The sequence below is a fragment of the Trachurus trachurus genome, assembly GCF_905171665.1.
Source record: "Trachurus trachurus genome assembly, chromosome: 22".
NCBI lineage: Eukaryota > Metazoa > Chordata > Actinopteri > Carangiformes > Carangidae > Trachurus > Trachurus trachurus.
In genome coordinates, this window is record NC_139907.1 from 6,927,787 (window position 1) to 6,948,032 (window position 20,246).

Below are 20,246 nucleotides of genomic sequence, written 5' to 3' on the forward strand. Positions count from 1 at the left end.
ATGCCCTACACACCGTCTGGCTTTTTCTGCGACCGGTTGATCCGGGAACGAGAGAGGAGGGACGGGGAAGGGTCTCTGAACAAGCCCCTCCGCTTCAACGGCCAGGACTTCAACGTCCTGAGACAGGAGTACGTCGGGAGGAAGAACCTGTTTGAGGATGAGTCTTTCCCGGCCACCGTGGAGTCCCTGGGCTTCAAGGAGCTCGGACACAAGTCCAACAAAGTCAAGAACATCGTCTGGAAGAGGCCCAAGGTAGGAGGAGGAGGAAGAGGAGGAGGAGGAGGAGGAGGAGGAGGAGGAGGAGGAGGAGGGGAGGTTGTTGGCACATGGAGAGGCACGTTGTTGATGGCAAAGTAAAATAAAGAGGTGGGATGAATGAATGGATGGATGGATCACACATGTGGGAGGTGGGACGCTTATTCTTTTTTTGATACAGAGCAAAACATCAAACCTGCAAAGGAAACAACTACGTTTTTTTTTTAACTCATGAGGGATTTGAAAACTCAACAACAACGACCACCACCATCATCATCACCACTGGGACGTCACCTGGAGATACCGATGTGATCAAAATATTCCCACCTTTCCTACACGGACGGACTGGAACTAAGACGAGCAAACTTAACTCAACGCAGCTTAGTCGTATCAGTCTGAGTTTTAATATATAACAGATGTCTTGTTTAAAGATGACTGTGATGTTGATGCAGCCTCAGAAACACAGGTTTCTCATGTCTCTCACAGTGTTAAATCTATATAGACATAACTATATATAGATAACTATACTATATAGAGATAACTAAACAAACTAAACTAGACTGATCCCCTTAACGCCTTAACTTTGTTTTTGTTATTGTCTGCAGGAAATCTGTGAGAACCCTCAGTTCATTGTCGGAGGAGCCAGTAGGACAGACATCTGCCAGGGAGACCTTGGTAAATAAATCCTCTTTCTCTTTAATTCATTAATTCATTAATCAAACAGCAAAAACACCACAGTGTAGATCGAACGTCTCGTTGTGTATCAAGAGGTTTTCATTTTTATTTGATTTTTTTTAAATGACTGAATTGCTGCATTTCAGACTATTTATTAGAATCAGTGAGGAACAAAAGAAACAGCCTCATTTGAGCTGGTATCTTCCACGTCCACGTGTGAATCAACCAGCTCTTTATCTCTGCTCATACTGTATGTTTATTCTCTACATTTTAAGCTCAAACAAATGCAAATGCAGAAATGGTGAAATATAGAGTGTAGATTAATGTATGAGCACATGATTGAAGCGTTTGCAGGCTTTCTAAAGTTTTGATTTGATATACATAGCTCAGTCCATGCATCGCTATATCACTGTTAATGTATGGAGCCTTCCCTCAGTCTGTATATTCATGATAACAGGGCAGCAAACATCCCATCGATCCCCTGCACACGGCCTCTCTGCCTGCAGCGGCCTCCCCGCGGTATTGTGCTTACTCTTTTGGAAGGGAATCCAACCAGCAGCACTTCTCATTGTTGTCCAGCACAGGCTGCAAATAAAGGGAGACCAAAGGGACAAAGGTGCTGGCAGACACTGTCAACCGTTCCCCCTGTTGAAAAACTTACATTGTTTCACACACACCTGGACAATCAGAAAAGTCGAACGTCAGCACTCGGCGACGACGACGCTCTTTTCCTCCAGCAAAACAAAACAAAACAGAAAAGAGGGAAATCACAGAGACTCAAAGGTGCACGTTGTTCAACATGGCCGCCGTTTTCTACTGCACATTTTCGCCTAAATCTAAACAGTAGAAAGCGAAAAAAGTGAACACATTCCCCTCAGACTTAGTGTAGAAACATTAACCTTGTGTATACTGTGCTCAGGTGACTGCTGGCTGCTGGCCGCCATCGCCTGTCTCACCCTGAACGAGAAGCTTCTCTACCGCGTCGTTCCCCTGGAGCAAAGCTTCTCAGAGAGCTACGCCGGCATCTTCCACTTCCAGGTCAGACACACACACACACACACAAACACACAGACGGACAAAGACCCAGTTCATCCTGTGTTTTATCATCTAAAAGTCAAGTTTACTTACACATGGTCAAAGGACTGGCTCACACTGCAAGTTCCCTCTGTTAATACTGAATTTGGAAAGTCCAGTTTTTCTTACTGTTGCACCTGCAACCTGGAAAACTCTGCAAAAACTTACCACACTTTTATCATTAGGACAATTTAAATCCATAACTGCATCTTATTTTATCTCCAGCTGCTCCAGTTTCTAACTAGACTTCTCTGTTCTCAATTTATCTTTGTCACTTTTACCTTTTGGTATTTCGGATATGCTTGTATGTTTCAAGCATTTTGTGTTATGTCTTGTCCTCAAATGTTTTGTGTTTTGTCTATATCTATATTGCAAATTTCAGATTTCAGATTTCAGATTTATTTATTTATTTAAAAATGGGAACAGTACATATTGATGGACATTGACATGTAAATATGTGGGATTATAGCCAAGTGGCTAATATCCATCCCCAGTCCCATTGGCAGGTTGATGTTAGACATAAAAAACAATGACGATAAAAAGTACAAGAGGCAGGACTAGGACAATAAAACACCTTGACATTTTACACGAAACATATATGAACGACATACATAAACCACCAGTTAACTGACCAAAGACGGTTAAAAGAGTGGGTAAGGGACCAAAAGATTACTGAGAAGTTATAAAGTGCTACAGTGCTAGTTAAAGTGCTATGTGCTAAAGTGCTGTTTGCTAAAGTGACGAGTGCATAAGTGCAAGAAGAAGAAGAAATGAGGTTGCTGCTCCTCAACATATTTCCGAGTTTAAATAAAGGTTATAATAAAAACGTTATCGATTCAAGTGTTAAAAGTCAGTTTGAACCCGTATTGTTTTGTCTCCTTGACTTTCCTTCTGTCCCTCAGTTCTGGCGCTATGGCGACTGGGTGGACGTCGTCATCGACGACCGCATCCCAACCTTCAACAACCAGCTGGTCTTCACCAAGTCGGCCGAGAGGAACGAGTTCTGGAGCGCCCTGCTGGAGAAGGCCTACGCCAAGTGAGTGTAGAGAGGAGAAGAGACGGTTTTTATTGGGTTTTGCAGATGTTACAATTGTATTAGAACATTTTTTCTTATAGAAAAACAACAGAAACAATAAGTAGTCACTGAAGTATTGCTGCATACCCGAACAACCCATATAAAAGTAGAACAGCCACAATAAAAATAATTAAATAAATACGTTTTAAAAAGTAGGACTAGGACAGAAATAGACAACAGACATGCTAAGTCAGAGCAGCGGCATGTAACCCTCAACACAACAGAAATAACATATCTACTTCTCTAAGCTGCTTGAGTGGAAGATCTGTCGTCTTAACGAACTGGAGGAATGAGCTCCCTAATCTCCCAAATTTACTGGAGCAGCCAGATAAAGACAGTCTAATTTTCTCCGATTTAAGAAAATAAAAGGAGAAGAGAGGTTGAACTGGATGTTTTTACCTTTTTCCTGCACATTTATAAGAAAGAACGGAGCTCAGTTATATCACATAGCATGTTTTTAAATTTACTGGATTGTAGATTTCTGGCTTTAAAAAAGGTTGCAGCTACAACTTTATGTAGCTCTGCACAGTGTCACCCTACTTCTCAGGTTAGGACTAGATGATACTACTAATAATATTCATGTACATTTATCTGTAAATGAGAGAACTGAAGATGTTGATGTGAGGAGTCTTAACGTCTGTGTCCCGTCAGGCTGCACGGCTCCTACGAGGCCCTGAAGGGAGGAAACACCACCGAGGCCATGGAGGACTTCACCGGTGGAGTCACTGAGTTCTACGAGATGAAGGAAGCTCCCAAAGAGCTCTACAAGATCATGAAGAAAGCTCTGGAGAGAGGCTCGCTCATGGGCTGCTCCATCGACGTGAGTCCGACGTCGACTTAGTTTAGTTTGTTTAATGTCTTGACATGACACCTCATTGTACAATAGAAATTACAGCTCAACATAAATACAGCAGCTACACAAGGTCTAAGAAGAAGTGACAAAACAAAAACTACGCAAATCAAAATAAACAGTAAGTGAATGTATTGAAGTTTTGAATGGTATATTTGTGTTTATTTTCTGTATGTTGTCATTATTTTGAGTCTGATGTAGAGGATTTATATCCTTTATCAGATGTATTTTCATTAAATTATATTAAATAAATCAAATTTAATTAAATAAAGAAAGTGAACAATAGACATTTGGGCTGAAAAGGTGTAGGATGAAGCTCAGGATATTAAAAATCTACTGTTTCCTTTTATCAGCAAGTCAAAAAAATAAGAAAAGCTTTGTCTCACCATGACACAACAGGCATTAGCTTAGCTTATTTATCCTAACTGTTTTAAGGTTATTTTAACTATTATTAAGGTTATTTTTAATGCACTTTGCAACAAGCCATCACTGTTTTGTTGCTAAACTAAATTTTGTTGTATTGTTTCACCAGTACGACGAAGTTTCAGCCTAGAAAAAAACTATATTTTTTGCAAATTAAAGTTTTTTTTTCAAAACTTTTATCTTTTTTCTTAATATGTTGTGTGTCTGCAGTCCCTGGTTCCCGCTCGCTTTGAGACTCGTACTGTGACGGGACTGGTGAAGGGTCACGCCTACTCTGTGACGGCCGTGGAGGAGGTAACACACCGGCTGCTTTCATGTGTCCAGAGCTTAAATCACAAACAGAGACAGTGAAAATGCATTAATGTATTAAAAAAAAAAAAATAAATCTCTGTTGTCTCATTCCAGTGTAAATCGTCTCAGCACAAGGAAACTAAAGTCCGTCTGGTGCGTCTCAGGAACCCGTGGGGTCAGGTGGAGTGGAACGGCCCCTGGAGCGACAAGTAAGCAGCTGGAGTTTGATGAGTTTTTTTTTTCTTTCTCATCTTTTTATTGTTTTTTTTTTAAACATAATACATCTGTTCATTTATTTACAATATTAACAGTGGAAGCACAATATGAACTCTAACTCCTTCCACTCTGTCAAGCCCTTATTTCCCATATACTGAGACCATACATACATTGTCACACTCATACATTCTTGTATGTATGAATACACAAAGTTAAATAATGTACAGTATATAGATGATTTTGATGAGTTTTTAAAACAATTTTTAAAATTAATCTGCCTAATATTTCTGTGAAACTATGTCTCAATTAATCCCTCCTCTCTGCAGCTCTAAGGAGTGGACCACACTGTCTAAGACTGAAAAAGAGAAGCTGCAGCACCAGAGCGCCGAGGACGGAGAGTTCTGGTATCTGTTTAACACTCAAACGAGTCACAAAGATCATAGTTGATTTCGTCGTTTACTGTAATAAAAATGAACCCATCCTCTCCTCTGATATCTCTTCGCTTCCCGTCCAGGATGTCGTTCGAGGATTTCAAGAAGAACTACACCAAGATCGAGATCTGCAACCTCACCCCCGACGCCCTGGAGGACGACAAGATCCACAAGTGGACGGTTTCTGTGAACGAGGGCCGCTGGGTGAGGGGCTGCTCCGCCGGGGGCTGCAGGAACTACCCAGGTAGGAAACATAATCAGAGAGGTTTGAACCAAGGTTATTATAGTTTTCAAATGTTCATTAGTCTTTATTTTTATTTAGTTTTTCAGTTTAGTTTTAGTTAGTTCAACAAGTGATTGAGCAGTTTTTGTTTAGTTTTTATTTTTGAGGAATTGACTAGTTTCTATGTAGTTTTTATTAAGTCTTAGTTTTTCAGGTATTAGGAGGAAGCCTCTGTGAGACATCAGAGATTTTTCCCTTTTAGTTGCATCCCATAAATGTTCCCATCAGTCCTCATCACGGTACATTCACTCTTATCTACCTGTGGGTCATACTCCAAGTCGTCCCATATTGAGCTGTGACGTTTTCTTCCTGCAACTTTAGCCAAGTCTAAGAAAACTACAACTAAGCTGATGTTATCTGACATTCAGTTTAGTTTTAGTTAGTTTTGCATTGTGCATTGTTCTTATTTAGTTCTTTTTTGGGGAAAAATTGTCATTTTTATTTTTATTTCAGTTTACTAAATTGTTTTTTCACTGCTAGTTTTAGTTTAAGTCTTAGTTTTAGTTAACTATAATAACCCTGGTTTGAACTGAGTAGGAGAGCAGAGTCACGTAATACAACTTTATATACTGATGACTGTTAAATGACGGTGATAAATAATGTAGAATCACCTGGAGAGAAACAGTAAAATGATGTTAATACCAAAAATAGCAACAATGCAATGAATGATGAATTAAAATCCAGATGTTACACGTGTGAAAGACGCTCGCTTGCTAAATGTCCTGCAGACACCTTCTGGACCAACCCTCAGTACCGCCTGCGTCTGCTGGAGGAAGACGACGACCCCGAGGACAACGAGGTGGGCTGCACCTTCGTGGTGGCTCTGATGCAGAAGAACAGGCGGAAAGAGCGCAAGATGGGAGCCAACCTCTTCACCATCGGATTCGCCATCTACGAGGTGTCCGCTCACATTCACACCGGAACAAGATAATCAATTAAACTAAAAGTAGTCTGTCTCAGCTGTGACTAGGGATGTCACAATTATAGATTTTCTTTATAAGATTATTGTCAGAGAAATAATCACGGTATGTTTAAAATCAAATACAGTCAAAATATAATTACATTACTAATTATTTACTATTATTATAGTATCTAGTATTAATATATAACCAATTATTAATCCTCCAGGGGAAGTGTTTTAATTTGGTATAGATGACATTAACTGTCATCTATACCAAATGTTTAAGTTTATTTTAATTGTTTTTTTTTTTTTTTATCACAAATGACTTGCTAACATTTAAATTCCTACCAATTGTATGTTAGGTTAGGTAAATGGACCAGTATTTCTTACATTTACCTTTAATTTGGTGCACATTTGTGTTTCCAACATAATCTTTTTTATTTAGGAATCTTTACGATTAATTAATTGTGATGTTTAATTGTAAAAACAAGTAATCGTGACATCCCTAGTTGTGGACTGGAAATTTGCAAATGAAATCAAAGAAAAAGCCCAAATTTCTTATTTCTTATTTCTATTGTTTTTTGCCACATTGATCATTTTAACTTTTTGTTTTTATTTTTCCTCCTGTCGCAACACAAACACTGACGCTCTCTGTCTGTTTCTCCGCAGGTGCCAAAGGAGGTGAGGAAGGAGTGAATGAAGCTGTCACAGTGCAGCAGCAAGTTAATTACACTCACTCAACACTGTTTCCATTTTGTTTTTTTTACACAATAAACCAGTTTCCATCCAACATCTTCCCTCCCTCTCTCCTCCCTCCCTTCCTAACCACAGATGCACGGGAACAAGCAGCACATGCAGAAGGACTTCTTCCTCTTCAACTCCTCCAAGGCTCGCTGCAAGTCCTACATCAACCTGCGCGAGGTGACCCAGCGCTTCCGCCTCAGCCCCGGGGAGTACGTCATCGTCCCCTCCACGTACGAGCCGCACCAGGAGGGAGAGTTCATCCTGCGGGTCTTCTCTGAAAAGAAGAACACCTCAGAGTGAGTGGGGGAGGGGGGAGCGGCCGGGCTGCAGCGAGGGTTACTGAGATAGACATACAGCTAGTTACTGTAGACGCTTGTTTTATTCCACTGATGTGTCCGAGCAGGGCTGGGTGTTGAAACCATATTGGTTATTGGTATTGATCGAGATTCAGGTTCTACTGGATATTCATGTTTTTTATTGTAGTTTTAATTAATTCTCCTTCCGGAAATGATAGTTGAGATGATTTACTGTATGACAAAAGAGGAAAAAATGTTCGCACACCGGTAAATGCTCCCAAAAATATTAAAAGTGGAATTCAAAGTTTCGATCTTTTAGAAAATTTTCAAAAGGAAACTTTTGCATTGATATTTTTGGGAGCATTTAACGGTGTGCAAACTTTTTTTTTTTTTTACTCTTTTGCCTACTTAGCTTTTTGTTCTGCACCTGGACTCACACACTGGATGTACGTGCACTATTCGACCCATGTGAGAACATTTATGAGTCAGACTAACCATTATTTTTAATTACTGATAAATCTATTTATTATTATTTTTTACTTCTGAATTTCAGAAAGTTTTAAAAAGAAAAATTCAACACAGTTTTATACAGATGTCTTGCTCACTCTGTGCAACAACAAATCCTCAAGCAGAACCAGATAAAACAAGTTGAGCATTTTTGTTTTGGGAAAAAAAAATCCAATTAGTTTAATTGGGATCAGTAAATTGATTAATTAATGTTCCTTTTCTTTGTTTTTATTAATTAAAACTGTTTTAAAGCCAGTGTGAGGTAAAAACATTGCACTTTTTCTGATGCAATAACATTGAAATTTCAAAATAAGAGTTCAAAAAGCAGAAGATGTTTGTCTAATCAAGTGTTTTTTTGCTAAATAATGTAAAAAAAAGCTCACAAAAAACTACTACAGATGAATTTCCAACGACACCCAGCCCTGCTTGTGTGTGTTTAATGTATCAGCAGCAGCAGATTGATTTAGACAGAGTGCATCAGTGATTTGTCTGTTCGTCTATGTGCATGTGCAGGTGCAAGGTTTGTGTTTTGTGTTAATGAGGGTGGGGGGTCGGGTGCTTTGGGTGGGTGGGGTGGGTGGTGGGACACAAACCGCCAAAAGAGCAAAAAAATGTTAACGGAAATTTGATTTGTAGAGCTGGAAGAAACCGGCCGCAGTTCGAAGCTGTTATGGAATCTTTTTTAGGACAAGCGACTTCAGATTTGGGCACGATCTGGTAACCTTTCAAAGTATTCAATGCTGCACACTCAAGCCTCAACTAACAACCGCAGCCCCAACCCAACCTACCCCACCCACCCACCCACCTGCCCCTCCCTACCTACCTACCTATCTACCCCTGGAGGACCAGATGGCGTGCAGCAGGCGGACCGACACCTGGCTGCGGATGTGCACAGCAAACTGATCCTGTGACGGGATCAAACACTGAGCATTGAACATTGAATAATAATCTAGATCTTTAGTTTTAACCTCTTTGAATATCAGAGAGAGTAAGTCTGTGCTTTAAATGCCCCATGTAGCATTTAGCGTCAGTTATTATGAGTCAACTTATCTATGTAAATGTAAAAAAGAGGAGACGACGCCATCGACTGTGACTGGAGGAAGCAACAGGTGGTACTGAACTAACACCTTTTATTCACAGCTTCTTTCTGGAATCGCTTTGTTATTTTTTAGTGTTTAGTAATGTAAAAAAAAAAAAAAATGCAAACAAAAAAAACAACCTACAGTCATGATTGTTAAAGTCCTGTCATCTATTTATTTGTCTAACACCTGATAGACGATGTGCTGTAGTGAACACATGGTTGTACAGGCTAATGGTCCACATGAGATGTTGTTGTCAGCGTCGTGACTGCTGTTTGTTGGTCTTCACCCAGGGAGATAGAGAACAGGATCGAGGCTGACCATCCAGTGGTAAGTGTCCTTCCCTACGCCGAACAGAAAGACTCTAGCTTTTATTTTAAGATAAGATAAAAGATTTTAAAAAATACGATGAAAAAAATCCATTTGCATTGAATTTAAACCAACAAACAAACAGCTTAAAGTGAAAACATACAGTATACAGAACAAGAAAGAAGGAGGAGGGTTTTTTTTCTCAGACATGATTTCTACATTTTTCCTCTCACATCTTCTCCGTCTCGTCTCTCGTTTATCTCCTTCTATTCTGTGGCTCCATGACGCCTCAGCCGGCGCCGGCCTCGGCGGGGGAAGAGAGCGAGGAGGATCAGCAGTTCAGGACTATTTTTCAGGAGATAGCCGGAGAGGTGAGTACAGGAAGGGGCAGAGGAGGGAGATATAATCCTGCTTTTAATTTGAAAGATGACAGGAAATAAGAGATTTCTATGGTTCTAATGGATGAAAAGAAATGAAAAATACATTTAAATTGATAAACTAATACTAGTAGGTGGCTGTTTATGTGAATATTGGTGTGTTTGGGTGATATAGAGATGTATTAATGTTCCTCTCTCCTCTGGTTTCTCTCTCAGGACATGGAAATCACAGCCAACGAACTGAAAAACGTTCTGAACAGAGTGATCACCAAACGTGAGTCTTGAGTGTCTCGGCTGCTCAGATTGAACTTTAAAGACAAATTTAAAACATCACGAGTTAGAAAAACAAAAGAAAAACAAACGTCTGAATGTCACAGACTCCCTGAAGGAAACTGTGACATTTACTGATTCCCTGTTGTTGTTTTCAGACCAAACAAGTAGAAATAAGCCGAAGCAGTGAAGTGCTTCTCAAATTACATTTAACTTTTAAGCCTCAATATTTATTTAATGTGAGAATCATTTTCAGAATTACTGATATAGATCAGAGTTAGAATAAGAATCAATCCCCAAAGGGAAATTATGATACAAGATAAAAAAAATAATGATGATGAATATGTACAAATATATAGCACAATATATAGGCTACATACATACAAGAAAGAAATTGTCCCTATGCTGTTATATATATATATATATGAGAAAATTAAGATGTAAATGTGAATATTTACTAAGATATTGACTTGTAGGAAGAAACGTAGAGACCTATTATTATTAGTATTTCACATTGTCTTCACTGTGGTTGATGCAGCTCGAGTATTAATAGTTTACGATGATTATAGGCCTTGAACTTTAATTGAAGGAGCCTTGAACACTTTTAAAACTTCATTGTGAAGAAAAAAAATGTGGTAACCCTTTACTTTACAGGGCCGTTGATTACGTGATAATGTCTAGAAATAGCCTAGAAATAACGGCCAATTTCATAGTAATGTCGAGAAATATAGCCAAGAAATAACAATTGATGCGTAGAAATAGCCCAGAAAAAACGGTCAATTGCAAGGACTTGGTGGAGAAACATCTGGCCTTTCCTAAAAATTCAAAGCATGAAAAGCATGTGTAATCTTTTGCCTTTATGAAAAACATGATATTATTATGAAATTGACTGTTATTTCGAGGCTATTTCTTGACATTATCATGTAATTAACGGCCCATTTACCCATTTCAAAGTGAGTTTTCAGAGCCTTAACTCTGAGTCTTTGATACTTATTATTACCTCCTCTATCTATCTCTCTCTGTGTGTGTGTTTCCTCCCTGCAGATAAGGACCTGAACACCGAGGGCTTCAGTCTGGAGAGCTGCAGGAGCATGATTGCTCTGATGGACGTATCCTTTGTATCGAGTGCTTCGGGCTGGCTGTGTTGTCTGTGAGAGGCACAACCTGCCGAGACCCAGGCAGGGTCTGTGATGGACGCTCACAGGGCCAAGGCTCCTCCTCCTCTTCCTCCTCCTCCTCCTCCTCCTCCTCCTCCTCCTCCTCCTCCTCCTCCTCCTCCTCCTCCTCCTCCTCCTTCTTCTCCTCTTCCTCCTCTTCCTCCTCCTCCTCCTCCTCCTCCTCCTCCTCCTCCTCCTCCTCCTCTTCCTCCTCATCCTCACACAACACAAACAGGGATCATGTCACTTCAAGGAAACATAATAAAACACTATATCCCACACGGAAAGAACCTATAGGTTTTAAAGCAGAAGTAAGCGATATATTTGTGTTAATATAAGTCTTAAATAGTTATATCTTCCGACAGCAATCACTTACATAGAGTGTTTGGACCGAAACACGGGTCTCTCAGCCCCTCTGCTCTGCTCTGAGTCGAGGAGAAAACTTTTCTCGTATCCTACAAGTTTTATCCAATGAGGAGAGAGAACGGCATGCAGGGCTGTGTGGCAGGGACGAGGACCAATAGATCCATGATGAGGGCGGGGGCTGCTAACTCCGTCGGCTGACAAGACGTTATGGTGCGTTCAAGGCAACTCGTAACTCGTGTTTTTCCGACCTGTGAAGTCGTACCAGTTCGATCTGGTACGAGTTCACGGGTCAGAAGTTACGAGTGGCCGTTATAGTGACTTTCACCGGTAAAACAGGTCGGAAAAACACGAGTTACGGGTTGCCTGGAACGCTACAAAGTCGTAAGTCGTGACTTGAAGCTGTAACTTACGGTTTCAAAAGCCTGCCTGGAACGCAGCATTACCCAAAACGACCGGATCGCTTACTTATGCTTTAATATAGGTTTGAATATATGTGACATTCATAAAATTGGCCGTTTTCATACGCATAGTATGCTATATACTGTATATATGGTGCATATATGCTGCATATATGCACCACTGCATAGGATGAGGATGAGCATATAGGTTTCATATATGCGCATGTATCCTCATGAGGATATATGCACATATATGAAACCTATATGCTGTTTATAGTATGTTTATATGCTGTTTTATATATGGTGCATATATGCGGCATATACGCGCCATATATATATAGCATATATGCGTATATATGAAAACGGCCAATTTTAAGTACGCATGTCACATATATTCAAACCTATATTAAACCCTATAGGTACTGTCCGTGTGGGATACCTCATCTTCATTTGACATTATCTACTGATACAATACGTTACATGAAAAAACACAACATAACGTCTTTGTGGAGGTTTTTTGTTTGTTTTGTGGCACTTTTAGTTTTAGGATGAGATTTGGAGCCAGTTGTTTTTCTGACGATCCATTATGATGATGTGTGTGGTTTTCTGGTCTTAACTGTCGGCGCTCAGATGGACGGGACAGGTCGACTCAATCTGCAGGAGTTCAGACATCTGTGGAACAAGATCAAACAATGGCAGGTGGGAAAACAGGCCCCCCTCTCTCGTTTATCTTATGACGCGAGTGATTATTTATCTCCAGTGAGAAATTCTGTATTTCTTCTCAATCTTTTCACCGATGAACGGCCGCAGTTAACAGTTCTTCTTGCACGAAACTCACAAATTGTGTCTTCCAGGGAATCTTCAAACACTATAACGCCGACCAGTCTGGCAGCATCAATAGTTACGAGATGAGGAACGCCGTCAACGATGCAGGTACTTAAAACACACAAAAAAAAATTATCAAAGGGTCAATTCATCTTAATCACAAAAACACAGATTTTAATGTATATTTATGTATGTTTTATATTTTTCCATGCACAGTGGATGCTTTATTTGCTCAAACATCTTTGAATTTCCTTAGATATTAAAGAAAAAAGAAAATAGCATCACTGGTTTTGTAAAAGCTAAAACAGATTTGATTAAAGCTACAGAAAAAAGATGTTAAAGGGATAGGTTCAACATTTTGGCAAATTGGCCCATTGCCATAATCCCTATAGTCATAGCAGTTGGTTCGTTACCTTTAATTGTCGGTGCAAGCTACTTTTAGAACGGCGGAGCAGAGCCGTGAGCTGCTCAGAGCTACGCTACGGAGGCTCATGGGATTTCTTGGTTTCCCTCATCAAACTCATCAAATACACAATCCAACAACTCCAAAACGCTCTGGTGGACAAGTTGTGACCTGCACATTCACCACGCTATGAGATAACAGAACGTTACCAGACAGAGTTGTTTTTGTGGTAAATTCATGCAAAACCGCTGATGCGTGTTCCCATCGGGGGCAGTTTTTCAACAAGCAGTCTCTGAATTTACCTCTAAAACAACTCTGTGTGGTAACGTTGTGTTATTATCTCATAGCGTGGTGAATGTGCAGGTCACAACTTGTCCACCAGAGCGTTTTGGAGTTGTTGGATTGTGTATTTGATGAGTTTGATGAGGGAAACCAAGAAATCCCATTAGCAGCTCGCGGCTCTGCTCCGCCGTTCTAAAAACAGCTTGCACCGACAATTAAAGGTAACAAATCTACTGCTATGACTATAGGGATTATGGCAATGGGCCAATTTGCCAAAATGTTGAACTATCCTTTTAATGCAAATGTTAAAATATTGAAAAATAGTCTTTAAAATCAATCGAGCTCCACCAGTCGTGGACTCGTTCCCTTTAAAATACGACTGGTTTCTGCTCATGTTCATTCTTCTGGGTTGTTATGATGTTGTTTCGTAGCGACGACTGCTTCAACTCATCCTCTAAATGTCCTTGTCACTGTACAGTCATGTGTCTTGTGTCCCGTTCAGGCTTCCGTCTCAACAACCAGCTGTACGACATCATCACCATGCGCTACGCAAACGAGAACATGAACATCGACTTCGACAGCTTCATCAGCTGCCTGGTTCGACTCGAAGCCATGTTCAGTAAGTCACAGCCTCCGTGCACAGTGTGTCATCACATAACTTCTTCAGACTTTAATTATCTTTTCTTATTTAGTGTCTCTCTTTTCTTTCTTTTTTTTAGACTTTATTTATTTATTTGCACATATAAAATATAACAAATACATTTACATATCTCTCTTGGTCGGGAGGAAGATACGAAAAATGTGCAGGTGAGGTCGGAAAGGCTTATAGAATGACCTCACCTTGACCTAACGATAATTTAAACAAAGTAAAGAAATAATATTAACATACCTTGTGTGAGGTAGAGAAATAAAATAGAAAATAAAATAAATTAAGTAAATAAAAATGATAATAGTAAAAAATAGAATAGAATAGAATGCCTGTATTTGTCATTATACTCCGTATGATGAAATTAGAGCAGCTCCTTTAGTGCAAACAAGCAAATACAATAAAATACAATATAATATAAAAACGCTTTCACTAATATAAAATAAATAGGTAAATTATTTGCACAGTATGTAGGAAGGGGGATATTCAGCATGGCGACTTGTATATTGCACAGTATGGTTGAGGTAACTTAGTATATAAATAGTAGTAGTAGTAATGATAATAACACTAAATAAATAAATGGGAAAACATGAGATTAAAAAAGAACAAAAACTAATACAGATAAATTAAATTCAAGTAATTTAGGAACAGATGAACTTTTATAACATATTTCTTTTGCATGTATTTTACATTTCTGTGGAGATCTGAAGTTTCCAAAGATCAAAACTATTTCAGATGTTGGTGAAATGTGAAAACAGTGATAAAACATAAAACATCTAGAACTTCCTCGTCTGGATCAATAGCAAAGCCTTGATGGGAAATTGACCAATTTAGACCAAGAGCAAAATAAGTAAATAAGTCAGTTTATTGAAATTACAAACTTCTTGGGGCACAAAAAGAAGCTTAAGTGCAGTTTAATGATGAGCCCTGACCAAAGCAACAACAGCCGTACATAAAAACTAAGCCTGTAGATGTAGTAGTAGTGGTATTAACAGAGAGAGAAAAAAGAAACTTCCTCAGCTTTGTTTCTTCAGAGTAAAACATCATCAATCATCATTGTCTGTTTGTTTGTTTGTGAGACGTTGCCTGTGGTCGAGGCAGAAACCTCTGTGCACCAGATCAGCAGCAGCAGCTCTTAACGGTCGCTCCAGGGAGAAACGAAACAATGGTGCTGCTGCTGTTTGGTGTAAATCTCTGTCGTTCTTGGAAAGAAAAGAAACTCTGCTTCTCTTTAGCGTAATGAGTCTCAGGCTCCGTGGATTAGAAAACAACACAGCTCCAAAACAGTGTGTGTATTGTATGTGTGTTTGATATTTCCTGCTGTGTAACACTGAGCACAGATCAGTGTTTGTGTGTGTGTTTTGGATGTGACTCTAACTTGTGTTGGTGTTTCTGTGTGCAGGGGCGTTCCAGGCCTTCGATCAGGACGGAGATGGAACAATCAGACTCAGTGTCCTGGAGGTAAGAGGAGAAATTACTTACTTTAGTAGTAAAGTTACTGACAGGAGGAAAAGTTCATCAGTATCCAGGAGGTTTTCATGTAAGGTTAAAGGCCGAGGAGCTTCTACAGTTTATTATTCACACATTTGTTGCAGATCGATCACAGCTGCAGTTCATCTGAACATTGTCTAAGTGGTTTTTTTTTTTAAAACATTGTATAAAAGGAGCAGAGATCTCATGCAGTAGCTGGGACCCACACTACGGTTTAGACTAGAGGAAGAGGGGAAAAAATAACTTTTAGCAACATATTTTGACGCTTTAATCTGATTTTCTTTTAATTATGTACAGTTTTACTTGTTTAGACCTTAAAAGATGATTTAAATAAAATAGTCTGAGAAGGGGAAATTACTACAATGTAACCTCAAATTGAGCTTTTTAATGTCTTTTTTATGTAAATATGCTGCAGCCAAGTCAGTAAAGTCCATAACCCCAAAACCAGCTTGTAGGATTTTACAACCACCACCAATTATAAGCCACACGTATGGGACTTCACAGCAGTATTACAGGAAGTACAGGCTGATGAATAAATGTATGTTGGTATATTTCCGACAGTGCATGAATGCACAAATAAAATACACAAAGAGTTGTTTTCGAGGCAAATGCAGAGACTGTTTGCCGAAAAACTACCCCCGACGGGAACGTGCATCAGCAGTTTTGCATGAATTTGCCTCTAAAACAACTCTGTCTCGTAACGTTCTGTTATTATCTCATAGTGTGGTGAATGTGCAGGTCACAACTTTGTGTTGGATTGTGTATTTGATGAGTTTGATGAGGGAAACCAAGAAATCCCATTAGCCTCCGTAGCGTAGCTCTGAGCAGCTCGCGGCTCTGCTCCGCCGTTCTAAAAATAGCTTGCACAAACCTCCTCCTAAAACTATAGGGATTATGGCAATGGGCCAATTTGCCAAAATGTTTAACTGTAACGACATTGGAACAATACAACCATAAGAAGGCCACAATGGCCAACACTGAGACTGAGATAATGGTATATAATGATTACTTTCAATTCACCAATCAATTATTTATCTCAATATTGAGGAGTAAAATCCACTAATGTCTCCTTGTGGAGGTTTATAAACCTGATTTACTGACGTTCCTTCTCCTTCTTCTCCGTGTCCAGTGGCTCCAGTTGACCATGTACGCCTAGAGAGGCCCATCTCCTCCCAGGTGAGCTCCACTCCACACGAGGACCAGACCTGCCAGCCTTTACCTCAATACTCAGTGTGCCCGACCGCCGTTAGCTCTCACCCACCACCTCCTCACCTCCATCCCTCCTCCCCCTCCCTCCTCCTCCTCCCCCCTTACAGCTCTGCTCTTTCTGACTCTTCTCAGTTTATCTTCCACTTCTCTACTATCTTTCTTTTTTCTTCAGTACAGTAGGTCTCAGGCCTGTTTTTTTTTTTTTTTTTTAAACTTCCTTTCTCTGCCTTTGTCCTCTCTCCACTTATCATCAAAATATCAGTCTCCTTTCAGTCATCCAGCTCTGTTTAGATTTTTTTTTATTATTATTAATAATTAAGAAAACACCTTGTACCGTACTTTTTCTCAGGCATCAAACACACACAACCTCCTTTTTTTCTGTCACAATACCTCACAGAGCCTCCTCCTCCTCCTCTTCCCCCAGTTAAACCATCTCTGTTAACTAGTTCACTATTCATCTCCATTGACGGATATCTTACTCCTCCTCCCCCCTTCTCCTCCTCCTCCTCCTCCTCCATGTGTTATTATCATCTTCTTTTTCTCCTGTGATCAAACTGAGCAGCTGTATCCACTCCAGTGAACTGGGCTCTCTTGGTGGACGATGATGATGAATAAACTTGTGAATCACTCTCTCACACACCTGTTAAACATTTCTGACAGTGCGAGCGACAACATCTCGAGAGAGATTTCAGGCCTGACCCTGTTTTTCTTTTTTTTTCTTCCCTTCATTCACTTATTTTTGTCAATAAAATAACACTCCTGGATTTACTGTTGGCCTAGAGTAACACGTTAGTAGTAGTAGCAGTACGACGTTTCTCTCCCCTATCCCTTTCCCCTCCTCTTTTCCCCACCACCACATCCTCCTCATCCTCCTCACTAGCGTCAGTTCTGGGCACCGAGCCGCTCCCCCGTGTGCTCCGGCCCTGTGGATAGCGCCACCTGGTGGACACAACTCAGGCTTCTTCTTCTGTTCATCTCAGCTCCAGCCAGCACAAATGAATTCACACCCTCCTTCTTCCTTCCTCCTCCTCCTGACAAAAAAAACAAACCATGTCCAGTCTGCCGGTCGGTCGTTCAGCTCTGCATGTGGATGGACGAGATTCAAGGACAAAGCTGTGGAGTTTTTTTCTTTTTGTTTCATTTTTATTTATTTTTTTCTGAACACACATGTTAAAAAAAGGTTCAAATATGGATTAGAGAGAATATGGCTGAGGGGTTGGACTGCAGCTTTTTGTGATTTTTTTTTTTTTTTCCTATTAAGGCTTTGGTCTAATGAGTGTTCTGCATTTTTAACCATTTTAATCAAATAAATAAATAAATGTGTAGTTACTGGTTTGACTGCGTTACCAGTAGTTTTGATGTGATTTTTTGTTTTTTTTCCCCCTGATGCATAAGTAAAAAAAAAAAAAAAAACACCATAAAGAAGACACAGAAAATTGGTTTATAATGTTGCAACATTAATTTTTTTTTATTATAATTAACAATTTCTTAGATTGCACTTTCATAAAAAAGATCCCGTCACAACAACGATAATAACTGAAAAACTTGAAGAAACTCAGGAATGCCAGGTACGAGGGGAACTGCTCGCTTTCCTCGGTCATTAAAAAAAAAACACAAGTGTGTGTGTGTGAGAGAAGAGTTTTTGTTTTGTTATTTTGTGGAAAGTTTGGCGGCCGCGAGGTTAACAAATCCTCCAGACGAGGACACAACCAACGAGAGAGAGAGAGTAACCACACAAAGTCTGCTGACGAGCATCTGCTGGGCTTTAAACGCTGGTTAAAACAGGTTGAATGTGCCTTTTTTAAAAATAAAAACGTGGCGTCGTGTTACCAACTCGCCTGTTTTTTCTGTTTCTAAAGAGGGTGAGGTATGGCATGGGAGATGAATCCTAATTCTTCCCTTCAAGTTTGTCCATCTAACACCTCCTTTAAACATCCTTCACCTCCTCGCTTCGTTAGAAATCTCTTGGCTGTGGGGAAAACACAGCTCCGGGGGGCCTTCGGCTCGATGCTCCAAAGATAAAATAAACTCAAAAAACTAACAAAAAGAAAAAAAAAAACATCATTTCCAGGGAGGAAATGGTGTCGTAAAAACAGTACTTCACACTCACTCGTGGAAACAAGTAAGAGATCCTTATTAAAGGACTCTGTCGACAAGGATTAAACCCACACTTGTAGGAATAAACACGCCACCACGTCCACGTCTTGGTTCTGTTATCACTGCAAATGTCAATTTCTCAAATGGCAACCTCAGGCCAAGTCACACAACACTGCACCAAAATCCCTCGACACCTTTAAATCGCCTCAATGAGCAACAAAAAAATAAGAAAAATGAAGAAAAGGAAAAAAAAATCCTAAACTACTAAAATAATAAAACAAAAGAAAAGTTTTGTGAAAAGTGAGTTCTTATGGAAAAAAACCCCCAAAAAGAACCAAACCAAAATGAAATAAACTCTGTCACTTCAATAAAACTCCTTCAAAACAACGACTCACACTGTCGAACTGTCAAAACTTTATCTTAACTGTCAAACTTTGAGTGAGTGAACATTTTGACATAAAAAAACAAAACAGAACAAATAAAAGAAAGAAAAAAATAAGTATAGGTTGCTCAAAATGACACATCACAACTGCACAACAATGATAAAAACACCTCGTAGCCCATGCCATATTGTAGCCAACCAATCAGGAAGACGATTATTGGTTTTTGTTGCAGTTTTCAAAAAAAGGAAAAAAAAAAAAAAAAGCGGAACAAGTCTCTCCCGACGCCGGCAATGCTGAAGTTTCTTCAATTAACAAAAGTCACGTGTTCGTTCGTTCGTTCGTGTTTTTGTCTTTTACTTTGGTCAGTGAAAAAGAGGAGCTGCGGTGGTCGGACAGAAAGAGAGAAAGAGGAAGAGGAAGAGAAAAGTGTGTTTGTTTTGTAGAGAAAAGTTTTAGAAAAGGAAAAACAAGAGACCGACGACGGCACACCCGACCCTCCTCTCACGATTGTTGGTTTCCAACACCGAAACATAAAGGATGGAGTCGCCGGACGCCACTCACCAGGCTCGAATGGGAGCTCTGCTAAGTTAAGTGGGTCCCAAGAACATCCCCCCCAATATGGGAGGTTAACAGGTGGGAGGGAGGGAGGGGAGGAGGAGAGGGGAGCAGGAAAAGGGACGAGGGCTCAGGAGGAAAACTCTGTTCCCATCACCGGCCCTTAAGGCTGCAGCTCCGTCGCCTCCTCAGCGTGTTTCTGCATGTGCACCTGCATCCCCTGCAACACACAAAACAATAGAAATGTAAATAATCATGTAATACATTTTCACCTCATGATGTAATAACGATGCATTTTTGTAATAATCTGCCACATTTTGTGATAAAATATGTATTATAAAACGGAAAAGGTGAAATCCGGCAAGCTTTATCACAGCA

General features: G+C 39.9%; 2 protein-coding genes across 4 annotated transcripts in view; one reads left to right on the plus strand and one right to left on the minus strand.

Moving 5' to 3' along the window:
* Positions 1–19,218, plus strand: capn3a (calpain 3a, (p94); the record flags this gene model as incomplete). Of its 3 annotated transcripts, none has more annotated exons than XM_083997945.1 (21): positions 1–252; positions 861–930; positions 1,850–1,968; positions 2,907–3,040; positions 3,731–3,899; positions 4,563–4,646; positions 4,758–4,852; positions 5,186–5,263; positions 5,374–5,534; positions 6,302–6,471; positions 7,144–7,155; positions 7,306–7,514; positions 9,394–9,430; positions 9,703–9,816; positions 10,003–10,060; positions 11,101–11,165; positions 12,608–12,676; positions 12,832–12,910; positions 13,990–14,106; positions 15,536–15,594; positions 16,754–19,218. In XM_083997945.1, the coding sequence occupies 21 exons, from the start codon at positions 1–3 to the stop codon at positions 16,778–16,780; spliced, it is 2,178 nt and encodes a 725-aa protein (XP_083854071.1). In that variant the 3' UTR covers positions 16,781–19,218. The 3 variants fall into 3 exon arrangements, with proteins under 3 accessions (XP_083854071.1, XP_083854072.1, XP_083854073.1); XM_083997946.1 differs by having other exon boundaries at positions 9,703–9,810; XM_083997947.1 differs by having other exon boundaries at positions 9,703–9,780.
* Positions 18,682–20,246, minus strand: part of znf106a (zinc finger protein 106a) — a 26,736-nt gene continuing 25,171 nt past the window's right edge. The window contains exon 22 of the mRNA XM_083997935.1: positions 18,682–20,088. Within this exon, the coding sequence (XP_083854061.1) occupies positions 20,032–20,088 (57 nt within the window). The 3' untranslated portion in view covers positions 18,682–20,031. The remainder of the gene's footprint in view (positions 20,089–20,246) is intronic.